Here is a 27,829-nt window from a genome sequence, read left to right as displayed (position 1 = left end):
AAAATATTCAGTTCTATCAAATTACAACCAGAAAAGGATACATTTCAGGCTGCAAACATCATTACAAGAAAAAATGGCGTACAGGTTGGCCTGGATTTGACTAGTTTTTAAAGGGTCTCAAACCATCAAAGAATAAAAAAAAAAGGTTTTGGTGTGTGAAATCGTTTTGCAGCCATTGCGATAAAGGAGCTAAAAACAGAAAAACACATTCTGAAAGAATCTATTTCACGGCCACATTTCTCTCTGTGTAGTAAAACCCACAGTGTGGTGTGATTGGGAATGAAATCTACTTCCCGTGAATGTCATCAATGTACCAACGTGAGTGAATTTACTGTACGCTGTGTTTGAGTAGTGTAGATCCTGCTTTCGAGGCACAGCCGAGGGCTTAATGGGTCTTGTTCGGTTGATTTAGTGCAGACATTACCTGTATCTCGCCCTTGGGTTTGATTCCGTACCGTGACTGCTTAGTTAGTTCATTTGAATGTGGGTTAACGGAGAAATATAGTACACACACAAAATGGAATTACTGTGCCGTTCTGAAATGGTTGCATGAGTATGTTCAAGCTTTTTTTTTTCATCCAAACAGTTCCATCTGGCTATTCCATCGCCTTTCAGAGCAGAAATTGCTGCCCATGTAGCCCCTGAGCACATCATGACTTGCTCACTCTCAGCATGCAGCTTCACTTAGTATTTCATTTCCATTCGTTTGATGGCAGGCCAGATGTAGATGTGTCTAGACGCGTCAGCGGAACTTTCCGGAATATAAAAGTGGATGATATTGTTCGATGCGTGTGCAATGGATGGAGATGAGGCCAGGATGCGCCATCAATCAGCTTTCTTCTGGATTTCAATTAGCATAATGAACCCTTCTCAACTGATGGAGTCAGTGTTTTTAAAACACCTGTCAGAGGAGCTCAGAATTTATGACAGTCCATTTCCTCTAAACACCCAATCATTTCCTCTTTTTATAATTACCTTGATTGTAAATCTTTTCTTTTTTTATCAGGTAGGAGGAAAGGTTTATGGAGATGTCTCTAGGGACCACATTGTCATTTGTTTGTGACTTGTTTTAAAGGGATAGTCAACCCAAAAATCTGTAATCAACTGCTCAAGTTACCCTCAAGTTGTTCAAGAAATCGTCAATATTTTATATTAACAGTAAGCGTAAGGCACATATGCATCAGTTTTTCTTGATAAAATACATGAGCCATGCCAAATTAGAAGTTTCCTTTGGGAGAACAGGCTCATGGCAACATGGTAGGACATCAGTTGAATTTTGTTCTGCTGTGCATGCCACCCTACTGGGATGCATTGTCCATGCCAGTGGCTTGGCATGTCCTTGTGGCTGGTGAAAGCCGGAGCTGGCCTGCCTGCATGCTGAACAGATCTCAAGACCCAGCTGGGAGCTGCTTTACCTCATTAGTTCAGTGAACTGGAGTATCATTATGTAATGAACTAGTTTGAGGGTCAGAGGAGAGAGTTAACATGACAGTATTTTATGCTTGTACATTTTAAATTCCAATTATTTAACCTTACTCAAAAAAAGCATGCAAACGATTCACTTTAGTGTTACTCCAGTAACTTTAGTGCTTCAAACATCTACTATAAATCAATGAAAAAGGTTCCATTCATCCGAAACATTTCATATTAAAAAAAATTGTATTGTTCTTTTACAACACCTGACATAGCACATTTGCTATTAATACAGACACAGATGCTATTGCAATACAGTTTTAACTTGTATTAGAACCATTTTTAAACAAAGCAAAAAATATAGAGTGGGGCAAAAAAGTATTTAGTCAGCCACCAATTGTGCAAGTTCTCCTATTAAAAAAGATGGATCATTGTCATGCTGAAAGACCTAGCCATGTTTCAACTTCAATGCCCTTGCTGATGGAAGGAGGTTTTTACTCAAAATCTCATGATACATGGCCCCATTCATTCTTTCCTTTACACGGATCAGTCATTCTAGTCCCTTTGCAGAAAAACTGCCCCAAAGCATGATGTTTCTACCCATGCTTCACAGTAGGTATGGTGCAACTCTGCATTGTTTCTCCTCCAAACACAGAGTTTTTACCAAACAGTTCAATTTTAGTTTCATCTGACCATATGACATTCTCTCAATCCTCTTCTGGATCATCCAAATGCTCTCTAGCAAACTTCAGACGGGACTTGACATGTGCTGACTTAAGCAGGGGGACATATCTGGCACTGCAGGATTAAATCCCTGGTGGCATAGTGTTTTATTGATGGTAGCATTTGTTACTTTGGTCTCAGCTCTCTGCAGGTCATTTACTAGAATTGGGTGAGATCCTGTGTGGAGGCCCAGATAGAGGGAGATTATCAGTGGTCTTGTATGTCTTCCAATTTCTAATAATTGCTCCCTTAGTTGATTTCTTCACACCAAGCTGCTTACCTATTGCATATTCAGTCTTCCCAGCCTGGTGCAGGTCTACAATTTTGTTTCTGGTGTCCTTTGACAGCTCTTTGGTCTTGGCCATAGTGGAGTTTGGAGTCTGACTGTTTGAGGTTGTGGACAGGTGTCTTTTATACTGATAACAAGCTCAAAAGAGTGCCATTAATACAGGTAATGAGTGGAGGACAGAGGAACCGCTTAAAGAAGAAGTTACAGGTCTGTGAGAGCCAGAAATCTTTTTGTAGGTGACCAAATACTTATTTTCTACCATAATTTGCAAATAAATTATTTAAGAATCAGACAATGTGATTTTTATGGACAATGTGATTTTTCTGGATACTTGAAGTGTACCTATGATGAAAATTACAGGCCTTTTAAGTGGGATAACATGCACAATTGGTGGCTGACTATATATATATTTTTTTCTCCACTGTATATAATTTAGGTTGTGCTTCTTGTAAACAAATTGGCATTGGTTTTAGTTTTTTGTTCTCTCCCAAGTCAAGCATCATTTATTGAATGAATTTGAAAGTGTTTTTCATGGCTTTAGGGTGAACAAAATGTAGTGGCAATCAAATATAGCATGACAGTCCAAACAAAGGAGATTATCTTGAGATTTTCTGAAGATTTCCATTTAAATACTTTGTTCAACAATGATTGCGGTAGACACTGGGGCAAGGTAGAGAGGATTTGGAAAGAGAGGTACATCATAATCTATTACAGTCAGCACCCCAACAGATACTTGTGCAATAACAATTGTCATTGTTTGGTATAAAACATTCTCCATTTTAAGGTCATTGTACTTTTAAGGTCATTTTTAAGGTCAAGTACATTGTACTTATTTATAGTGATTATTTTATGCTTCCCTTATATTCTTAAGGTTAGTATTACAATGAGCTATAATATTGTTTTGACAAGCACTAAATATGTCTATTTCCACAGTCTCTCCATTGCATCTTTCTTCTAAGGCTTATGGCAGACTATCTGAGTCAGTTCTCACTCAAGTTCCCTCAAGCAGGCCAGACAGTTTAAGAATCCCTCTAATTTTGCCCCATTCTCTACATGGTCTCAATGTCCCTCTCTCAAATGTACAGAAAAAGATGTGAGCCCTGTCAGCAGATACAAAGCTGCACCACTGCACTGTCACCTGCAGATACAAGTTTCACAATGTGAGAGCGGGAGAAAGACAAAAGAGCGGAAGAAGAAAGGAAAAAAGAAACTGGGTCATAGACTAAAAGGGCTTCCAGCGGTGTAGGGCTGCGAAACGTCTTTATCACCGCACAAAAGGGATTTGAGGAATGCATCAGAGTTGAAAAATGCGTTAATTGCAGAGTCCTAGACGCTAGTCTGTCACGTTTTTTTTTTCTTTTTTCTTTTATACGCTGTTATAACAGAATATGCAAATAGCGGCGCAATGTGCATATTGCATTTAAATGAGCGACAGGAAGGTTGAAGGGTGGGATCACGCTTCACTTTAGAAGCTCCTGGGTGTCCCGCAGCGGCTCTGGAAGTGTTTCATCAGTGCGGTGAGTGCCGCTGCAGCAGGTGCAAGGGGGAGGGATCCGTCTGCGGGACCTCGAGGGATGGCAGGGAAGGTTAGAGAGCAAGTGGGGTCGGTTTTGGAAGAGTCGGTTTACTCTCCCTGATTACCACATGCTTCAGTTCGGGCGGCCCACCTCCGCGAACCCCTCCAGCTCTGCAAGCATGTTTTCGCTTAATAGACTGTGTTTTGCACATGGGACGGATAAAGATCGAAGGGGTTGAGGGGGTTGTACCTGTGCACAGATGCACACTAGGCCCCGAGCATTTATTTAGGGGGGTGCGTATGTGTGGCTGATGAACAGGTGGGGTCTCTCTTGAGACCCCCAGTCTCATTAAAAGCAGCAGAGAGGAAACAACACACATGTACCTCTGAACCCCCCTCCAGACGGGGATGTACAACAGCTGAAAGGGAAAGATTTACCCCCCGCAGCTCCACAGGGAGATGCAACATACTGGATTAGAGGGGGCATGAATGAACTCAGCAGTCTTCCCATTATGTAATAGACCCCCAGGTCTGCTCTTGCCCCAACCCTGGCCTCGGGCCCCAGTGCTTTGACTGCTGTAGGGCAGCTGAGCACGCTCTGACTCTTGAAAGAGGGGGACTCTGTATCCTGTATTGATTAGAATTGTTAACTGTGTATAAAGTCAATACCAGTCCAGAACCAAAATAGAGGTAACCCTGATGCATGATCGTTTCATCACAGCTGCTACAGGAGGACTGCTTTAGCTTTAGCAGTTTGATTGCAGTTTTGATGATTTGTCATTGTGGTCTGATTGTGGTCAGATTATCCATCCATCTATCCATCCATCCATCGTTTGTCCTTCTATCCATTTATCTGTTTGTCTGTCTTTCTATCAGTCTTTCTATCATTATATGGTTCAATCTAAATATATATTGTTCTCTCTGTCTATATGTCTGTCTGTCTACCTGTTTATCATTCTTTCTATAATCATTCTTTTCTATCATCTGTCTTTCTGTAATTCTGAGGTTTCATCCATCCATCCATCCTTTCTATCATTCTATGGTTTGATCTATCTATTGTTATGTCTATCTGTCGGTATATCTATCTGTCTACCTGTCTATCATTCTATCTGTCTCTCTATAATTCTGACCATTCACCTATCAATCCATCCATCTAGTTTCATCATTCTATCTGTCTCTCTATAATTCTGACCATTCACCTATCAATCCATCCATCTAGTTTCATCATTCTATCTGGCTTTTGAGTATATTTATTTAAATAAAAAAATAATAATTTGCCATTCTGATTACTGCAGAATTTAGCAATTTAATTTGAAAGCATTCTCGATTCAATTCTGAATATTGTTCATCCCTGAATTATAGGCTTCATAAAGTAAAATTCAATAAAGATTTTATTCTGGTGATTTATGAACACAATCATCACATTTTAATCCACTGTGTCATTTTAAATATATATATATATATATATATATATATATATATATATATATATATATATATATATATATATATATATATATATATATATATATATATATATATATATATATATAAAGGTGTGCCAAGTTAAACGGTCTAACTTTTAAAATGTTAAAGGGAGAGTTCACTTTAAAATTAAAATACTGTCATCCTTTCATTCTTGTTTCAAACCTGTATGAATTTCTTTCTTGATCTAAACACAAGGGAAGATATTTTGAAGAATGTCAGTAACCAAACTGTTAACTGGAGCCATCGACTTCCATAGTATTTTTTTTTTTTCTACTATAGAAGTCAATGGCTCCAGTTAACAGTTTGGTTACTGACATTCTTCAAAATATCTTCCCTTGTGTTCAGATCAAGAAAGAAATTCATACAGGTTTGAAACAACTTGAGGGTGAGTAAAGGATGACAGAATTTTCATTTTAAAGTGAACTATCCCTTTAACTTATAAGAATGCACCTCAAGACCCCTGTGATCTGTTCAATTCTTAAGCTGCACTCAACTTGGTTTTAGATGCAAGAAAGAATCCCATGTGCTTCCCCCAAAGGCTTTCAGCTCTAGCTGGATTATACTGTTGATGTGATAATTCATAACACTATCTCTCTGCTGCGGACCTCTTAGCTTTCTTTTCCTGCAGTTCGAAGAAATGCCTTGCATTTTTCATCAGCTACAGCACAATAGAGACTCTAGCATGTAATTCTATTCATAAGTAGTTGTTCAAGTATATTACTGAGCCCATGTCCCCTAGAAACCCATTTAGGAAAGCTTTTTCCACCTGGCCCCCATCAGATTGTTCCAATCTTTAGACATTCTGCAGCCATTCTCTACATTTCAGCATAATGTAGAATCACTATGGCTAGACAGCCTAGGACATTACATTTTTGGCAATACGTTCTTGTTAAAGACATGACAGGAAAAGGGAATGTGTGAGTGTGTGTCACTAAGAGGATTAAATGAATAATGAACATAATTATAAGCCCTACGTTGGCCACCTTTCCTCCCCAGTGTATTGGAATATTCATTATCTGGGGCATTTCCTTATTCATGATCCCACTGTGACTGGAATGATGTAGTTAATGATAAAGTCAGAGGTGACAGGATTGCATTTTCCCAGTGCTAAAGAGCAGATTAGAGCAGTACAATCTTTACAAGGTGGGAAAACCGGACTCTAAAGACACGTTATTGTTAAACTAGACTGTAAAAAGATGATATACGTGACCGTACCAGGCCGCTGTAGATTTGATTGTACAGTTAATAACATTTTCTTTGTCTTGGGGAATTGGTAGGTTGAATTAATGTGAGAGAAAGCATGTATTCCATTGTGTCGGTCTGTTTTAATTGTGCTTATCCTATATCTATCCTATTGTTCCAGGCGCTGTGGATATATTAAAGCAAAGCAAGACCCTGAGGAAGAGAAAATGCAGTTTCAGCATGGACGAGGTAATGCATGCAGGGTTTCTTTGGTCTTGGAAAAGAACTAAAGTCTTTTTAAGAGTAATCAGCAAAACATCAGACAAATGTTAAAAAACTGACTTTTTTTAGGAGTCTAATATAGTTAATTTGAAGAAAAAAAAAATCAAATAGGGCAGGGGTTCTAAACTCTGGCCCTCGAGGTCCAAGTTCCTGCAGTTTTGCTCCAACCCTAATAAAACACACCTAAACAAGCTAATGAGCTTGATTAAGGTTGGAGTTAAACTGCAGGAAAAGGGACCTCGAGGGCCAGAGTTGAGAACCCCTGAAATAGAGGTCGTATGTCTTTTTGGCCAGTCAGGCAGCGAACATAATTTGGTCTAGGTGGATGAATGGATAAAGAAAGTGCATGTTTTTCCTGCAAATTGTTGGTTAGTGAACAGTGGTGAGTCTCTGATGCATCTGCCGATAAATTATGTCTCTGATCGCTCTAGTTGCCTAATGTGTGTTTTCTCTAATGACACCTTCCCTGCCTGCCAAAGACAATGTTTAATGAGGTTGAAAATGTGGCACTCCCATCCTTTTAGGAAAATGGATGGTTCAGTCTAGGTAACTAAAGAGACTGTAAAACAACCCAACCCTTATCCTCACACCTAACGTTTTTCATTGCAGTCAAACTTCCCGAAACCCGCACGTACATTCACCCGCACACGTACGAGGACCCAAACCAAGCGGTGCGAGACTTCGCCAAAGAGATCGAAGTTTCCAACATCCGGATCGAGAGAGTTATTGGGGCTGGTAAGTCAAAGAAAGACTCAAAAACATGCCCTACTTGTGTAAACCACCTGAACGGCTCACCAGGGGAATGCAATTAAATAATATAAGGGATTTAGTGTAAAATTAATTTAGTTGACAGGCTCTTGTTTGACTCCCAGGCGAATTTGGAGAGGTTTGCAGTGGGCGTCTGAGGCTGCCCAGTAAAAGGGAGATCCAGGTGGCCATCAAGAGTCTGAAAGCCGGATACTCGGATCAGCAGAGACGTGACTTTCTGAGTGAGGCCAGCATCATGGGCCAGTTCGATCATCCCAACATCATTCGGCTGGAGGGCGTCGTCACCAGATGTAAGCATTACCATCCAAAACAAGTTGACACATGCAACCTCTATTGCTGGAAATAGTTTGTACCCCCTGTGTTTTCCACACGGAGATAATCGACCGTACAATCTTATCTTCAACAAAAACAAAATAGCATGGATCATGAATATTCACTCAAATAAATATGTGTGACAATATTTATATCAGTGCTTTTCTGCCCTACTTCTTCTGAATACAAATGTGCTATCACAATATGCCTTTGAAATTGCTTTTATCGCAAAGAATTATCACACTAGCTGGTGAGATAATGTCTTCAAAAAAAGTCATAGATAACACATCATCGTGGCGAGAGCAAGCTAAATAGTTTGAAAGGAAAATAAACCTCACTGTTTTGTCTGTTTCATGAAGGCATATTGGGTCTCTATTACCTCTGATTGCTTATATCGCCACTACTGAGGAACCTGAAATTGGTGCTCGCTCACTGCTCCCGGATGATAATGAGCACGCTCATTATAATTTGCCAATTTATTGAGAATGCTGTCGCCATTGTGTGTGTTTCAGGGCTCCTATTGTCTGTGTTTGAAAAAGCAGTGTCTTGCAACAGGTGTTTGGGTCACTATTGAGTGGTAATTTCCTCTACAGATCTCTTCCCTCTTCCAAGCCTCTGTAGATTAGACTGGCAGGCGCTGTAACAAAAGGACCATCCATATTCATGCCAGCTGCATGAATATCGATAATACAAACATGTAATTGGATGTGAGTTTTTGGGAGGGATCATGAATATTCAATGTCACAAATATTAACATTAATCCTCTCGACGTTTCCTCCCAGTTCTCCTTACTTGCGCAAAATGCTAATGGTGGCCTTTAGTTTGATTCGGTTCAAATAGTTAATATTAATGTTGGTGACAGAGAGCAGCTTTCCCCCTCTGATTAAATAAAAATACAGTATTTTTTTCCTTTTTAACTCTGTGCTGTTAGCACATATATATATAGTACAAGCCAAAACTTGGACACATTACTATTTTGAAATGTTTTTGAAACAAGTTTCTTCTGCTCATCAAGCCTGCATTTATTTGATCATAAATACAGTTTTTTTTAATATATGTTGTGATATATATTACAATTTAAAATATTTGATTTTCAATTTATTATACTTAATAAATTATATTTCTGTGATGCAAATTTGAATTTTCAGGATCATTACTCCAGTCTTCAGTGTCACATGATCTTTCAGAAATCATTCTAATATTTCGATTGATTAGGAGTGTTGGAAACAGTTCAAATAGTAAAAAAACAAAAACATAATGTGTCCAAACATTTATATATATATATATATATATATATATATATATATATATATATATATAAACAACTCAGAGATGTACAGTAGCATTTAAGTATGAAATTGAATAAATAAATGTATGCTTAAATTAAAACTACATAGTCTTCAATATACAACATTGATAAAAACCTACTGTATTAATCAAGGGGGTAATCTAGCACTCGGAAAGCGTTCCACCCATAGGGGCGGCCATTGCTAACCAAGCCATCACCTGCTGTTAGCATCCCATTGACTCCCATTTATTTTTGAGTCACTTTGACAGTGAATAATTTTACATCAGAGGCGTTTAAAGACTCCATTTGTCCATTGTTTTTTTATAAAGAGACATGACAATGCATAAAAGGCTCCATTACCTTTGTCTTACACTATTGCCCCGTAGAAGCTGTTTTTGAAAAATAGGCTAACGTTTGGGTCATAACCAACCCGACTCTGTCGCACAGTTGTGAAATTACCGTATAGACAGGAGGAGACGCTCAGGAGCAATCTTTTACTGACAGTCGGGGGGACGTGGAGACTATAGTGAGCCTAAAGCAACGGGACAAAACACTTAAACAACATGATTCAGATTTCACTTTCCAAAACTACTAGAAGACCAACAGCTGTCAGACAGGTTGCTCACGTCACATCTACGTTGTCAAGCTCAGTATGAGCCTGCGCAGCGCTCAGCCAACAGGAAGTGAGTGCCTCTAATTTACCTAATTTTCCGCCGTTGAAGTCTATGGGAATGCTCTATCCATTTCTTTTACTGTCTATGGTATTAAATGTGTTTTTTTATTATTATTAACACCCTTTTAGAGGTGGACTATCCCTTTAAGGACACGCGTTCACTGGGCTGTGCTGCTGTCACTGCTCACATCTCATATATAGACGCACGCAATTTTACTTTCACTTTAGACATAACAGACTGTGTTTATACGTTAACCTTGTGTGTGTTTGACAGTATTAGCGCAGTAAGACTGTCCAGTAATCACGTGTGTTTGACAGACGTTTAGTGCGCGCGCTCAATGCACAACAGTGCATGCACGTAAATGAAATGTTTAACCGGCAAGGCTTTAAACGCGGGTAAACACCGCCTAACTTTGGTGCATATGATTGGATATTTGCTTATATCAGTGCGTAAAAAAAGAGCCAAAATAACCTGAGAGAAATATTTCAAACTGAGAAAAATGGAAATAAATAATTAAATACAAAACCGAAAGAAACAATTCAACAGCGCGTATTGAACCGTGAAGGCCATACCGAACGGTTCAATATTATATTGAGTATTATGGCATCCCTTTTATATATATAATGTTTATTGGCCAGTCCAAATGCAGACCTCTATAGATACACATTTGTATACACATACAATTTTATATATTATTATATTATAAATATATTGGATGGTTATAAAATGGCTGGACCGGTAAAGTAGTTTGAAGCGTCATGTATTATGCTAATACACGTATGGCAAATTGAATAACAATAAGAACCTAATTATGTATGAATTTACCCATAGAGAGTTGCATGAGAACCCTTTCCGTGCACACATGTAAACACACTTGTATGTAATTATTAGCAAACGAGGCTCGGTGAAACGATCAGATTACGTATCTTCCATCTAGCTCTTTCTGCCGCTAAAGTAATATAACACACGTGTGTGCGTGTGTCGGTTTGCGAACCTGTCCTCTTCCACCACTGATTGGGTGAGATTTGATAGCTGGAGTAATTTCACAGGTCACAGATCAGCCTGATGGTGTAGGGGATGGGGATAGGAGAGGTCAGCGACCCCTCGCGCAGCATTACAGAAGCAGCTGTCAATCCAGCCCCCTCCTCGTACGCGCAGACTAATCACGGCGCTGATGGAGCCGAGCGGAGATGCATTAAAGAGGCTGAAGAGTGTTTACGCTGCCTGATGGAGCAACGGCGAGATAGACAAAGAGTTTTGCGCTGTAATATGAAAAGCATCTGTCACGTAACATAGCTTTTCAGAGAGGCGCTCTATCATTACCACCTCAGACGGAAAAAATTAGACCGTGATTGAGCTTTTTGTGATGCAAATGTGTCAGCAGCGCAGAGAATGAAATCAGAATAGACCTTAATGCCCCATTCAGTTCTTTATCCCCCATCTTCACAAAAACACAGAGCTGTCATCGTCTCTATTATAAACCCATTGTGCTTAAGCATCAGATTAGCGGACTCCAGTCTACTATCTGATAACGTTCGCTATACACGGTTGTATTTTAAGGTTCATTCCAGCTGAGTCCTCAAGAAAAGTTTTTTTGTGCCGTCAACAGCGGGAACAATAGATAAGAGAATGTCATGTCTAAATCATTGAAAGTATTGCTTTGTTCGGAGTAATGCGTGCTTTTAAGCTAGAGCTTAACTTGTTTTGAACCGGAGCATTCCTTTATCCTCTGATATTTTACGAAAAATTGCTGTCATTTCATCAAAAGCCCCCGCAGCATGTGACTGCAGATCAAGTACATGCTACACACTGAAGTTGCAGGTTTTTAATGTAAATCACCTTTTTCAGATTGCCTTAAATACATGAATGCATTCCTTGCTTTTTGTGATAATGACCATAATTACAACCTTTCAACAGCAGTTAGGCGCTTGGCGTAGATCGGCCCACCGCAGGATGCAATATGCTCATTGCCTTGTTTTAATCATGGCCGTTTGAGTGTGTGTGTATGTGTGTGTGTGAATGGCGTTTAATTGGAGCGCTCCTAAAACTGCTGCCGCATCAATCACCCTTAAATGTGAATGCATGGATAAATAGCTAGGTAATTTAATTAACAAACTTATCAGTAGAACCATCAGCCATTTCTTAAGAATCCGAACGGCTAGAGAGCGGAAATATACGTCAGTTTGATCAGATAGTGCGAACATCAGCGATGTCAGAGAGATGTTGTGGTTTATGTTTGAATGTGCTCTGTATTCCCTTTCTGGTGGCCAAAGGTTTGTAGGTTGAGGCAGGGAGACCACGTTATCCACCTAGCTCACTGTCAAAGTAATTTGTCCCACGTTGATAAGCTAATGCGCGATCTGTTCGGATATCCTTCACCACGCTTGTCGTGTGACATCATCTCTAATGGGCGGGACCGGTACATCCGTGATGTACTTACAGTGACAGCTAGGACATACAGTGCAAGCCCGTTGGTTTGAAACCACAAACGGCAGCGTCTTAGGCCTTGGTGCTATAAATAGCTTGTTAGGCTGAATGGGGTTTTATTGGATTCAATTTCTTTGTGCTTTGCTGAAGTGGAGATTTACAAAACCATAATGAAACCATTGACTCTTCGCTTCTAGCCTCACCCGCAAATCTCCAGTCTGCAGGCTTAAATTGTATCTTGAAATTGACAGGGCAGATGTCTTGTTAACTTTGTCCTCAAGGTCTTCTACTCGCATTTTCTTTTTACGTAGTGTATTGTTGCTAGAAATGGGAAAAAGACACAACACAATGGAGGTAACTACTTTAAAGGGGACGCAACATTTATAAGGTTTTGCCATGCAAATCTAAAACTTTCTAATAGCTGGTTACAAATCATATATTAATTAAAGCACACCTGCTAAAATATCAAAATATATAAAATATATGTTATAATATACACTCTTAGAAGAAAAGGATCTATATAGAACCTTAAAAGGTTCTATCGGTGCTACGTATTTGGAACCCCTAAAAGGTTCTGTATAGGGGTTATTTTAAGGCAGGGCTATTCAAATCTTACCCTGGAGGGCCAATGCGGTGCAGAGTTTAGCTCCAACCCTAATCAAACACACCTGAACATGCTAATCAATGTCTTCAGGATCATTAGAAAATCACGGGTCGGTGTGTTTGATCAGGGTTGGAGCGAAACTCAGCACCGCATTGGCCCTCCAGGGTAAGATTTGAATAGCCCTGTTTTAAGGGTTCAATCAAAATAACCCTTTAGGGTTCTTTGTAACCAGGAAAAGGTTCTATATGTAACCTTTTAGGGGTTAATTCATAATCATTTGTTTTGTCTGGATTAAATATTTAATATTATTGACAAACATTTCACTGCATTATTCAATGTATATAAATGCATTTATGAATGCATGTGAATGATCACAAAATTCAAGATATAGGAGTTAGAAAATGTATATATCTCATTTTATGTAGTTAATGAATATCACACGAAGAGTGCCATTTCAGTTGTTCTCCTCTAAAAATCAGCATGATTAAAGCGTGATATTAAGTTACTACAACAGTTTAATAAACAATCATTTAATTACAATTACAAATTGTTGCAGAATAATGCAATATACAGTATTGTTCAAAATAATAGCAGTACAATGTGACTAACCAGAATAATCAAGGTTTTTCGTATATTTTTTTATTGCTACGTGGCAAACAAGTTACCAGTAGGTTCAGTAGATTCTCAGAAAACAAATGAGACCCAGCATTCATGATATGCACGCTCTTAAGGCTGTGCAATTGGGCAATTAGTTGAATTAGTTGAAAGGGGTGTGTTCAAAAAAATAGCAGTGTGGCATTCAATCACTGAGGTCATCAATTTTGTGAAGAAACAGGTGTGAATCAGGTGGCCCCTATTTAAGGATGAAGCCAACACTTGTTGAACATGCATTTGAAAGCTGAGGAAAATGGGTCGTTCAAGACATTGTTCAGAAGAACAGCGTACTTAGATTAAAAAGTTGATTAGAGAGGGGAAAACCTATAAAGAGGTGCAAAAAATGATAGGCTGTTCAGCTAAAATGATCTCCAATGCCTTAAAATGGAGAGCAAAACCAGAGAGACGTGGAAGAAAACGGAAGACAACCATCAAAATGGATAGAAGAATAACCAGAATGGCAAAGGCTCAGCCAATGATCACCTCCAGGATGATCAAAGACAGTCTGGAGTTACCTGTAAGTACTGTGACAGTTAGAAGACGTCTGTGTGAAGCTAATCTATTTTCAAGAATCCCCCGCAAAGTCCCTCTGTTAAAAAAAAGGCATGTGCAGAAGAGGTTACAATTTGCCAAAGAACACATCAACTGGCCTAAAGAGAAATGGAGGAACATTTTGTGGACTGATGAGAGTAAAATTGTTCTTTTTGGGTCCAAGGGCCACAGGCAGTTTGTGAGACGACCCCCAAACTCTGAATTCAAGCCACAGTACACAGTGAAGACAGTGAAGCATGGAGGTGCAAGCATCATGATATGGGCATGTTTCTCCTACTATGGTGTTGGGCCTATTTATCGCATACCAGGGATCATGGATCAGTTTGCATATGTTAAAATACTTGAAGAGGTCATGTTGCCCTATGCTGAAGAGGACATGCCCTTGAAACGGTTGTTTCAACAAGACAATGACCCAAAACACACTAGTAAACGGGCAAAGTCTTGGTTCCAAACCAACAAAATTAATGTTATGGAGTGGCCAGCCCAATCTCCAGACCTTAATCCAATTGAGAACTTGTGGGGTGATATCAAAAATGCTGTTTCTGAAGCAAAACCAAGAAATGTGAATGAATTGTGGAATGTTGTTAAAGAATCATGGAGTGGAATAATAGCTGAGAGGTGCCACAAGTTGGTTGACTCCATGCCACACAGATGTCAAGCAGTTTTAAAAAACTGTGGTCATACAACTAAATATTAGTTTAGTGATTCACAGGATTGCTAAATCCCAGAAAAAAAAAATGTTTGTACAAAATAGTTTTGAGTTTGTACAGTCAAAGGTAGACACTGCTATTTTTTTGAACACACCCCTTTCAACTAATTGCCCAATTGCACAGCCTTAAGAGCGTGCATATCATGAATGCTGGGTCTTGTTTGTTTTCTGACAATCTACTGAACCTACTGGTAACTTGTTTGCCACGTAGCAATAAAAAATATACTAAAAACCTTGATTATTCTGGTTAGTCACATTGTACTGCTATTATTTTGAACAAGACTGTATGAATGAATAATAGCCTAAAGAACCTTTGTGACAAAAAGGTTTCTTTCTTGTCATTATAGAACCTTTTTAGCATAAAATGTTCTTTGGAGTTGAGTAAAGAACTCTACGGTTCTATATAGAACCCCAATGAACCCTTTTTTCTAAGAATTTATTTATTTAATAAGAAAATGCATGCGTATTAATTGGACCGTCCTGAATTTATTTTCTGTTTATTTTCATTCTATTTAATTTATATTAAACCTAAAGGTGCACTATGTAGTATGTTTGCAGTAAAATATCCCAAACCGACCAGGCCAGTGTTATATATTTTGTTTATTTAAGTTCTTATAATATCCTGGTATTATATTGGTATTGTATTATACTGCTAGCGAGCCGTGTGTTCAGCAACAATCGCCCAATTATATGCAATAAATGAAAAGAAACGTAGCTTTTTGTCCTCAGTTAGGGTTAGGGATTACTTGTTTGTTTGTTTAGTTGGTTTTATCTAAAAAATGCATACATATTAAATGTGCCAGCCTGAATTTGGTTAGATTTTTTGATCATTTATATTACTACTGTAACAAAAATATATATAACATATAATACACACCGTAAAAGGCTCATCAAAGAAATGGTGAACATCTCAAGGGGTAAACGTCCTCTCATGTTGACGTGTGCCTGGTGCCCCGAGGTGAGCACTTCTGCCGTACGTTACATCCGTCAAGCATCTCTGATAATCAGGATGGATTAGCATGTACTCTCCTGTCGCTTGCGAGGTGAGAGGGGGTCTCTCTGATTGACAGTGTGTTATTTGGGTGGAATCAGGGGGGAATTTTTAATCACTTTGAGGAACGCAGGTGCGAGTTCCCCATATGTGCCTCTTGCAGCTGTGTCTGCAACATAGCGGAGAGATGAACACTTTTCCCATTAGCAGATCTTTAAACCCCTTCTTCTTCTATTTCTTCATCCCCCCCCCCCCCCCCCTCCTAGGGCAATTAATCACATCACCCCCTAGAAACATCCCCCCCACACCCCCTTCATCATCCTTCCTCCTAAAGGAACTCATTACCATTTTAGGTATTTCTGGACAAAGATATTCTCAGTGGACAGCTCGCTCTAATTATCTGCCTGACTGTTATTGAGAGCTTTGATTAGGGGCTGTCAGTATGAGTAACAGGCAGCAGGTAGAGGCGAAGAAAAGCTGGGACGAGGGTCTGTGAAGTCGCAGGAAGTGGGGGAGGTGTCCGCTCTCTTTATCTGCGTGTTTTTCTGTCAACTTGGAAATGAATTAAATATAGGACACAAAGCGCCAGCCTCTTCCTGCCTCTCCGCTGTGTCTTTTCTTATTCGCTTGTAAAAAAAATGGAAAGTCTTTCTCTCGCTTCTCTCTCTCTCTCTCTCTCTCTCTCTCTCTCTCTCTCTCTCTCTCTCTCTCTCTCTCTCTCTCTCTCTCTCTCTCTCTCTCTCTCTCTCTCTCTCTCCAGCAATATTTCACACTTCTCATTTTGTCTCCTTGTTTTCTGTCCTTTAGGTAAGCCTGTGATGATAGTGACAGAGTTCATGGAAAATGGATCTTTGGACACTTTTTTGAAGGTGAGCATGCTCTATTTTGCTGTGGACAATGAAGGCCTATTTGCACCAAAGGAAATGCTGTGAAATATCACAGGAACACAAAGCAGTCTCCTGGCTCTTCCAGATTGGGCTTGACAACTCGCGTGTTCACACCTCTCTATGCCTGTTTTTTTTCTTTGCGTCCCTCAGCTTGTTTTCTCCTACCCAGCGCAGACCACCATGTGTTCGTGTTGCTGGTGCACCATAATGTTCTCGTGAAAATCTTATCTGGTGGAGATAGTCTACCAGCATGGTGTTTCTGATAAAGCTGGTCAAGCTAGCTTAGAAGATTGATGGAGACTACAGGGGCTTTTAAACTTTTTGATTCCAAATACTGTATTAAAATACCCCTTCCTAAAATATTAAAGTAGATATAAGTTTTTCTTGTATATGAACACTTTTATATTATGAGAACATTTTTAAGAATTATATTATAAAGCAAACATAATTTCTGAAATGAAAGAGTTTGCTTTATACAAAGCGAATTTTTAAAATATTTTTAAAGTATTTTTTTTTTTTATGTTGACAGTATATTTTCTTCCACCAACTATTACTGTTAGATTTAAATACAAATAAAAAGAAATTAATGAATCCAAAATGTCACATTTATTTACAGTTAATTTTTTATTTTATTTAAACCTTTACAGTAAAAAAATCACTCTTTTTTAATATATATATATATATATATATATATATATATATATATATATATATATATATATATATATATATATATAAAATATATGGCTGAATATATTTTATTCAGACACCTTCAACATCTCACATTATCACAGTTTATTCACTATAGTTTAAAAAATGGTAATAAAACATGATAAGAAACTCAGAGTTAAACTGTGTCAGAAAAAATTTGTCTTGATGATGTCAGATAACTTTAATAGAAAGGTATGGGACGGCTTACAATCAACTAATCAGCTGTTAAATTTAAGCATGCAATTAGATACCAATACCAATTTAGGTCAACTAATGACCAAGCTATGCATCATGCAACACTTGGTCAGGTCAAGTATCTGAATAATTTTGGTCACAAACTTTTATCAATTTCACTGGTACGCCACTGTTTGGGTATAATATGTCAAAGTTTACTTTATTTTGCTATCCTCACTTACATATATGAACTATAGTGTCCTGCACTCACTAGTGAAAAATGATATCTGGTGTCTGAATAATTTTTGGTTATTTTATATAATATATGGCAGCCCTATTAAAAAGTCCTTTTTTCTGTGGACCCCAGTTTGATAACCCTTGCACTAACGCACCAGCATCCCAATATTACCATACAATAGTAGTTAAAAATCAAAACATCTTGTTTTCTTGCCAGAGGGTATAATGAAACATCATAATTAGGTTAGTTGGTTACTTACTTGCCATTACTCGCATAAAAAGCCTGAATGATTATGCAGTCATTGCAGTTAATAGCTCTTGCTCTGCAACATGTGAGCAACACTTTTTTAATTAGGGAGCCAATGAATTATGAATTACTCACGAGACGCATTCAAACCTGACCGACTGTGCCAGGATCCACAGAGGTTGAACATGGCAGGAAATAAGGCCACAGGGATGAGATTTTGACATGAGAACTCTTCATTTCGTTCAGAAACACGACGGGCAGTTTGCGGGGATCCAGCTGGTGGGAATGATGCGTGGGATAGCCGCGGGGATGCAGTACCTCTCAGAGATGAACTACGTGCACCGGGATTTGGCAGCACGGAACATTCTGGTGAACGGAAACCTGGTGTGTAAAGTGTCTGACTTCGGGCTGTCGCGTGTGCTAGAGGACGATCCAGAGGCGGCGTACACTACACGGGTGAGAGATCATGCTTCTGCTCTGGATGTTTGCTTCTCTCGGTCTCTGGTCTCATTTTAACTGGATTTACCATGCAGCGTTTTTGTTGTGATGTGTTAACAGATTTAGCTTTAAAAAGTAGACATATAATTTGATTGTGAAGGCAAAAAACAGACACGGCGAGATATATTCTTGCTGACCTGTAGTCTGGAAATGAGGTCACGCTGGACTGTCATAGCAGCTATCCAGACTGATGGATGGCTAAACATCCACTGTGTGTGTGTTTGTGTGTGTGTGTGTGTTACTCCCTGCCTTTAAAAGCATTTGCACATGGTTTTGCTGGATGATCAGTATAAAATGAAAAATAAAGTTCAGTCCAGCATTCTAGAGCAAAATTAACAATCAATTGCATTTTTTGTAGTGGACCTATTATGCCCTTTTCAGCGATTTTGTTTTGGGGGTCTACTGGAATTTGCTGCACCTCTCTTTCCAGTCAGTCAGTAACAAATTGCTTAGTTAACCCCTTTGAGTGGCTTTTTAGAAACGTCACTCCCCTTAACGTAACCACGAGCTTCAACACGCTACTATTGCACCTCAAGCCTTTTTTTGCGTATACCTTGGGCGTCAATTACATGTATGTTCCCGGGAGTTTCAGGGAGTTCCGAAACAGTGTGCTTTGATATAGAGAATAACTTCATTCCGAGTGACTTTGTGCTTTGTAAGTTTGCAGAACCTTTTCATGCTCAAACAGCATTACACATGAAAAATACCTCTTTATTTGAAAGACAGGACTTCTTTTACCACAGCTGCCATATTGCATATTTACATTTAAAAAATAGTTCTACAACTTAATAAATAAAATCGCTCCTGGACTCATTAGCGATGCTAATTCCTACAACTGCTAGCCTCTGATTTTGTGCTGTTTTTTTTGTTTTGTTTTTTAGGGGGGTAAGATTCCCATTCGATGGACAGCCCCTGAGGCTATCACCTACAGGAAGTTCACATCAGCCAGTGACGTATGGAGTTACGGTATTGTCATGTGGGAGGTGATATCCTATGGCGAACGACCGTACTGGGAAATGTCCAATCAGGATGTGAGTAAATTCTGCATTTAAATGTTACCACAGTTGCAGAGCAGCAGTAGCTATAGCCATCAGTGATATTTTCAAATATTTTATACCTTTATAATATTTTTTAATTATTTGAAATAAGCTTTTATTTAAGTTTAAATTAAATGTTAGCAATTTTTTTAGCCATATACTTTATTTTGTTACTTCAACTTATTTCAGTTGGTTGCAAAGACAATATGGGTTTTTTTAAGAATAAGTTTTTCATATTTCCATATTTTATTTCGGCTTTCTTTCAAGTAACGAAAAAGATTTTCAATAGTCTTTTAGTTAACAATAACAATATTGGTAACCATTGCTATCAGCCAGCATTATTATTTTTTTAAATGTGTGAATCTTCATCAATTTGTAATATAAGACCTCTGCCAGAGAACTTCCCTGGACCTGTAAAAAAATTTTTTTTAAACTCTTAAGCTCACAAAGGTAAAAAGATTAAATGCATCTGGAGGGTGAACATTTCCAGATTTCAATTCACAAGCCGCTTTTAGAGAGGGAATTTGAATCCGTGTCAGTGGGTTCCTGGCAGATTTTCCACACCAGAAACCATTTTCATTTATTTATCTTCACCTTGGGAAGAGATATTTGCTTGGGATTTGAAAAGAGTCTGCTCGGGAGAGAGATTGAGACGTTTGGGAATGATTCGAGACGCGTCATGTTAAACTGGAGCACGAAAACATTTGCATGCTTGTTAGCGGATGCACTTTTATTGTGTCGAGGGAGCGGAATTTGAAAGTTCCATTCGTGGCGTAAACCACAAAATCCATCTGTCTTCCTTCCTTTGCCATGGTAACAGGCGATGGTGCGTTTCAACGCTTACAGTCTTCCGGGCAAGAGTTAAGATAATATGAATGTTTGCATCAGGCTAGTTTATTCTTTCCCTTACGGCGGTATCATTTCATAAAAGCGACGAAATTAAACAGCTCTCCTTTGTGATAACAAAGACAGTCCTTCTCAAAATCTCATTCTCACTTCGCAGTCACAGATGGATAAAAAAAATGAATTAATCTAACGCCACACAAAAGCTAAATGCATTAAGCGAATGAATAAATCTGCTCAGTATTCATGAAGCATACACGCTTCTAATAAAAGTATGATTTTTAATGTGGAATCTTCTCCCCTCCAGGTGATAAAAGCTATAGATGAAGGCTACAGGCTACCGGCTCCAATGGACTGTCCGGTGGTGCTTCACCAGCTCATGCTAGACTGCTGGGAAAAGAACCGCAGCGATCGGCCCAAATTCGGGCAGATTGTCAACACCCTGGACAGGCTGATCCGGAACCCAAGCAGCCTGAAGCAGCTGGCCAACACTGCAGTCTGGTGAGCCAAATGCCCTCCATGGATTAGATCTGAATTTAATAGAGGCGATCCGTTGGGATATGTGCTGTTTGTTCGGCACGAACGGCGTGTAACATATAACCCATGAAGGTTATGATGTTTCTCAGGTGTGTGATTAACATCTGAGGTGTTTTTTGCTGTAATCCAATAAGTTCAAAATAAATGAAACAGATATCCGGCTAATCTAGATTGAAGCCAGATGTACATCTGTACAAACTTCAGCATGCGTCTCTCAGTCGAGAGGGGGGTTTGACGTGATATTGGCTGATATCTGATTGCTTGTCTATCCCTCTGCCGCATTTTGAGTGCTGCCAAATAGAAGGCAGATGGGCGCTGGATGGTTTAGACTGTGCTTGCCACAATTAAAGCCGAATGTGCAAACTGAATTTTCCCACAAAGCAGTGGGAAGCTCATGTCCCTGCCATTAAATAAAATGGGTTTAGATCTAAATTACTCAGGATTGTGTGTGCTATAATGGACGCTATGCAGCAGAGAGGGAGAGAGCAACGGAGACATGGTTTGCAATCTACTTCCCTTCTGGATCTGGAAAACCTTACATGTCCAGGCAATGATAAGCCTCTGATAAGCTTGGTAAATACACACGCGAACAAATAAAAGAAGCTGGTTTATTACTAATGAAACTGCCATTTATGTTTGTGAGCGAGTTTGTGAATGTCACATCATGGCAACCTTATGTTAAAGTTATAAGCTAATAAAAAGTTTGGATTTTAAATCAATCGAAATCCAAAAACACCTAAAATAAAAATGCATACAACTACCGGTCAAAAGTTTGGTCAATGTTTTTGAAATGCTCACCAATCAGCATATTAGTATGATTTCTGAAGGATCATGTGACACAAGACTGGAGTAATAATGCTAAAAATGCATCTTTGCATTCACTGGAATAAATTCTATTTTAAATTATACCTGTAGTAATGTTTCACAATATTTATGTTTTAACTATATTTTTTTTAATAATATAAATGCAGCCTTGGTGACTGAGCATTTTAAAAACATTAAACCGGTAATGTATATCAGACCCTACAGACCAATAATGAATGCTTTCTTCAAGACAATTATGGCGCATGTCATACTAGATGTGAAATGCCATGGGTCTTGGCTGTTAATCTAACTGCACTTCCTCCTCCATCCACAGGGAGGACCCAGTGACTCCTGATGCAGGGGTCAGCACCGTGGAAGACTGGCTGGACTTGATTAAAATGGGTCAGTACAAGGAACACTTCTCTAGCGCCGGCTACGTCACCCTGGACTCAGTTATGTACGTCAGCGTCAGGTAAACAACAGCTACACACAGACCTCAATGGTATTTGAGCTTACTGGATATTTAGAATCAAACTGAGCATTTATAAACTGTGCACAGTATAAATACTGCAAAAAATAGTACGCTAGTATGGCGTTCTAAAAATACCTGCTATATTTGGAATCGAATACTAGATTACTACTTAAGGCTCCTATATATTGCATACTGCCTACTATTTTCTAAAACGTATACAGAGTATGCAATGTTAAACACGTCAAACAATAGCTTGCTATACACAGCAAGTAATTTTGCATTTAAATTTTGCAGCCCTGACATCTTGGCTAAACCGAGGCCAAATTTGGCCTGTCAGTGAAAATGTAGCCCAAGCCCAAGAATAGACTAGTCATCTAAAACATCAACATGTCAAAGAAATGAAACCAAGCACCTTGTAATCACTGTTGACTTTGCTTACATGATGGAATATCATTCATCTCGCATGTTATTTAGGCAAAAACCTTCAAGGTTCAAGGCTAGAAGTGGGTTACTCGTAGCCAGACTATATCGGGTCTATAGCTAACCGAGACTTGCTGCTTGCTGTAATGTCGTGATATGACCTTACATGTTTATTTCCGTAAGTGGCATCCATCGCAGTAATAAATAAGATTGTTTTGCATTTTTGTGTAAAATGATTTACATTCTGGTAGTATGATCAAAATAAGTATACAGCAGTATATGCTACATTGTCACATGACCTCATCACGAGTTATCAACTAGGAACTTGGAAGTTATATATTTTATGTAAACATTTACATTTTGGCAGTTTAATCAAATATTGAGTTCAATGATAAATATTTAAAGGGGGGGTGAAACACTCAGTTTCAGTCAGTGTCATGTCAATCTTGAGTACCTATAGAGTAGCATTGCATCCTGCATATCTCCGAAAAGTCTTTATTTTTTTATAATTATATAAGAAAGATGCGCTGTTCCGAGTCTTTCCGAAAAAAGCCGAGCAGGTGGGGGCGTGTCGTGTGAGCGGAGCTAAATAATGACGTGTGCTCGCTGCTGCTATTGTGTTGAGTCGAGTGCGTCGTAAAGCTGTGTCATCCCTAACAGCGGGAAAAACTTTATTCAAAATAAAAATATGGCTTTTAATCAGATACAGCCATACATCTATGATCCGGAATCAGACCCAGAGGCTGCAGTTGAACAGGAGCAGCAGCAAAAACGACTAGAGCAGGACGTCTCTATGTGGTACAAGTTATACACTAACTATATAATATGCTTAGCGGCTTGTGTTATTTACATATTTATACTTGAATTATATCGTCGTATTTTTGTCTTTGAAGGTGTACATGTGGGAAGTGCAGTTGTGCACGTGTGTTTGTGTGTTTACGCGTGGTTTGTGTAGACAGTAAGCGGACTGGTTTTGCACGGCAGGTTAAGTTAGTGTTTACATAGAAAGACACGGAATAGTAGCGCATTTGAATGAAGAAGCGTGCTTATTTAGTTCAACATATTTCCCCCCTCTTTGTGTATTGTTGTTTGGAGTGCTTTTACAATACACAAACATAAAGTTACACATATAGTGGCCAGCTAAACAAATGTACACGCACTACACATCGCATGCTCCATTGATCAATTAACTATACGTGATCATGTTTGGGCTACTTGATGAGCATAGGCAAAGACACAGACATTTGAAGCAGTCTCACTCACCGCCTGCGGTTCTAACGTTGGGACCTTTATCGTTGGGACTGCTCCATCATTCAGCATTAGGTGATCGGAAAATCCTGTGTCGAGCTGGGCCTTGTTTATGAAACAGTCGGCACCGAAATGCAGCGAACAGATATAAACATTCGCGCAACTCAGTTGCTGATCCGGAAAAGCAAATTACATCCACTGTTGCCTTAACGCAGGGTTTTGGGGGAATCTGTGCAGGACTGTCTTGGTCTGGCAACCAAAAACGCACTTTTGCGGAAAAAAAAGCCTGTTGCTTTCGCTCTCTCCCTCTCTCTCTCTCACGCGCTTCCGGTAGAATTGTCCGTAAGGCCCATACAAGGAAATTCCGCCCCCATTAACGTCAAAGTGGACGCATGATCTCAAAAAACTTGCCGAAACTTATGACTAACCGGAAGTAGTATTTTTGACAAAGAAATACTCCCATCAAACGTCCACCTTAACTTTTGAAACTTTGTCTATGTTTAGTATGGGATTCCAAGTCTTTAACAGTGTAAAAAGATCAGTATGCATGAAACAGCATTTCACCCCCCCTTTAAAATTGCTGTAGTAATATTTAATCACACCGTGTGGAGCAGTTATATGATGGATAGATGCATTTTTATGGAGATCAATTTTATACGAAACTTTTTTTAATATAACTCCAAGTTTTATTCGTCTGAAAGAAGAATGTCATATAGACTAGGATGACTTGAGGGTGAGTAAATCATGGGCTAATTTACATTTTTGGGTGAACTTTCCCTTTAATATGTGCTTTATATGTACCAATAAAAATCCAATATCCTAGTAATATGCATGCTAATAAGCAACTAGTAAATAGTGAGAACTAAAACCTAAATAAAGTTACCAAGCCATTTTTTTATTAGTGTAAAGAACATTTGTCAACGTTTTTCTGTTATAAAGAGCCTTTTGTGTAATGGAAAGTTTCCATGATAAAGCCAATATGCCAATAAATAACTTTTATTTTTAAGAGTTTATTCAGAATATCTGCATACTTTCACAGTTAACAAACAGCATACTATAAAAATAGCTTGATATAGCATGCTAGTAGAAACATAGCCACCCTTAGCTAAGGCATTTTCTTCTGTCTCTTTGTTTCTCTCACAGTGAACTGGATAAGATGGGCGTAGCACTGGCAGGCCATCAGAAAAAGATCCTGTCGAGTATCCAGTGTCTCCAGGCACAGCATGGGACTCAAGTTCAGGTATAGCACATCCCCTCAACGCCCCCTTGACCTGTTCCGCTTCCAACGAAGAGGAGATTGGGAGCGTTCTTGCCACATCTCGCTGCAAAACGACTTGTTTTATCTCTCTACCAGCACTGAAGTTCCTCAGCCCTACGGGAGAATGGGCGGGTACCTTTCTTTTTGTGATCAGCATCCAGGCAGTAGATCGCTTTGGGTGTTCAAAGATTGTGGACTTTATCGAACCAAGTGAAGTAACAAGATTCAACACCATGCGACATCACAGCACTGTGAACATCACGCTCCACTCCTCATTGTACAGAAAGAAAGACCTTGAGAAGAAACACCGATTGTGTCTTGTGAATCTTTTGACTTTTTCGCGAGCGATACCAATTCGATTTTCTCCATTAAGACACTTAACGTGAACCGCGAGGATGAGGAAACCTTCAGCGAGATGATGTCCTTGAAAACGTGCTTATGTGGACGTAGTTTAGAAACGTTCGGCGAAAGACAGCTCGCCTTGAAAGCAACGAAGCACTGATCTCTCTTTCACACATGAGCACGGATTTAAACGGTACATAGAAGTGCCGCTCCTTAACCCCGAATGCCACTCCGGCCAGCTCCCGTCAAGCCCTCGGCAGCGTCTTTGGAATATGTCAATTCCACCGTGGAGATCCCAGAGTTCGGAGAGCCCACGCTTGTCACTTTTGACAAGTTCTGACATCCGATGTGCAGCAACAGAAAAAGACGAGACGTTTAAGGAATGAAAAGTATTGTTGCTTCAGAGACTGGACAGCGTGACGAGGTCATGAAGAGGGCAGATGTCGTCCTTCCTTCACACTGGCGGCAGCTTTCGGACGTTTTCTACACGTTTATGTGGAGCCACTCCATTTGATGTGGCTTTTCTTCTAACTTCATTGCATATTTAAAGTATTTGCCTCATTACATGCGTTTCATCACAAACGTGAGCCGTTGTGGACGTCTTTGTTGGAAGGAGAAAGGATATGTGTTGAGATTTAAAACGAGGGAGATTTTATCCCTAAATTGTCCTGGTGTTGATGGAGCCGCGCACGGTGGACTGTCGAACCTGTATTTGTGTTGGACCCCTTTTAGCATAGCGCTCTGATGGTTACTGAGCACTTGGTACCTTATGATTATTTTTCCATGATCTGATAATAAAATGGTAGATTTCCATGTCATTTCATTTACCTCGTTCACAATCCCGTGTAAAAAGTCAGATTTCAGCGACAGATTCTGGTGCTTTCAAAATAGGTTCATCCTCCGTTTTCTGGTTTTCTCGCCCAATGTTTCTTGGCAGTGCTTTGTTTTGCACTTGGGAAGGGTGTGATTGAGGAAGAAAAGATTGTATTGCAGTAGAAATTGAGACATTGTACAGTGTTGGTTATTGTATTTGTACAGTAATGACTTAGTGTTTTTGAAGGTTTTTGTCAGTTGTAAATTAAGGCAAGGTGGTGACTTTTATTTTAACCTTCAACTCTAGCTTTGAACAGACAAGGATTGTGAGGCTGTAGAATGTAATGGATAATTAGCTTTATGGTGTTTGGGGAAAGCTAAGCATTCTCAGGATTTTTTTTTTTCATCACGATTCAAAATGGCAGCAGATTAGACAGAACCTACTCCGTTCTGTCATCTACGGATTCCCTTTCTGTTAGATGCCTTTCAGTTTCTGTTTTCTTATTTATGTTTTGCCATCAAAAGTCCTTCATTTACATGCTGCAATTATTTTCTCTCAGTATTTTTACATTTGTCTTGTTTTCCATTAAATATCTAAAAAATAAAAAACCTGAACATAAGACACATAGGCTAATACTTATTTTCATTTTTTGCATGATTCCAAGAAGCTTTAATGGTTCTATGTTTAAAGTTTGCCAGTTGGATTTAAAAAAAAGTTTAATTGATAATAAATTCTTTGAAGTAATATTTCAGTCTACAGTACTAGTCAGTAAGATTTTTCTTGAAAGAAATTAAAGAGTTAGTTCACCTAAAAATGACAATTCTGTCAATAATTACTCACCATAATGTCGTTCGACACCCGTAAGACCTCGGCGCTCATCTTCAGAACACAAAAGAAGATATTTGTGTTGAAATCCGATGGCTCAGAAAGGTCTTCATTGACACCAATGTAATTTCCTCTCTCAAGACCCATAAAAGACACTAAAGACGTCGTTACAAAGCCCATCTCACTACAGTGGCTCTACAATCATTTTATGAAGTGACGAGAATAGTTTGTGTGCACAAATCTTTAAAAAAATTAATTCACTTTATTCAACTTGTCTTGTCTTCCGTTTAGGCCTCTCATGTGAACTCACGCACAACAACGCATGTGTGAAATAATTTGACGTAGGGCTGGCGTTCTGACACATGACCTGGAAGCGAGGAACTTTGTTTACAAGCAGAGGAACAAGCACCTTATCCAAGCTGTTGAATTCTACATCAATTGTGCTTTAGGTCTTGGCGTAGTGTTTAAAATAGTGCTAAAGTGTGCATTTCCTGGATGCCCGAACAGCGAGATATTCTCGCGTATGCGTCGTGGGGCTTCGTGACGTCACGTCAGAGGGCTAGACAGAAGACAAGAACTTGTTGAATAAAGTGCGCAAAAAAA

At 39.1% G+C, this 27,829-nt stretch overlaps 1 protein-coding gene across 1 annotated transcript in view; it reads left to right on the top strand.

Annotated features, from left to right (window-relative positions):
* Positions 1 to 27,268, top strand: part of ek1 (eph-like kinase 1) — an 80,485-nt gene extending 53,217 nt beyond the window's left edge. The window contains exons 9-17 of the mRNA XM_067434372.1: positions 6,793 to 6,860; positions 7,503 to 7,628; positions 7,766 to 7,951; positions 16,680 to 16,741; positions 18,375 to 18,584; positions 19,508 to 19,657; positions 20,814 to 21,007; positions 22,182 to 22,319; positions 25,131 to 27,268. Coding sequence (XP_067290473.1) covers positions 6,793 to 6,860; positions 7,503 to 7,628; positions 7,766 to 7,951; positions 16,680 to 16,741; positions 18,375 to 18,584; positions 19,508 to 19,657; positions 20,814 to 21,007; positions 22,182 to 22,319; positions 25,131 to 25,233 — 1,237 coding nt within the window. The 3' untranslated portion in view covers positions 25,234 to 27,268. The remainder of the gene's footprint in view (positions 1 to 6,792; positions 6,861 to 7,502; positions 7,629 to 7,765; positions 7,952 to 16,679; positions 16,742 to 18,374; positions 18,585 to 19,507; positions 19,658 to 20,813; positions 21,008 to 22,181; positions 22,320 to 25,130) is intronic.
* Positions 27,269 to 27,829: the final 561 nt, after the last annotated feature.

The sequence above is a fragment of the Pseudorasbora parva genome, chromosome 24, assembly GCF_024679245.1.
Source record: "Pseudorasbora parva isolate DD20220531a chromosome 24, ASM2467924v1, whole genome shotgun sequence".
Lineage (NCBI taxonomy): Eukaryota > Metazoa > Chordata > Actinopteri > Cypriniformes > Gobionidae > Pseudorasbora > Pseudorasbora parva.
This window is presented reverse-complemented; position numbering and strand designations above follow the sequence as displayed.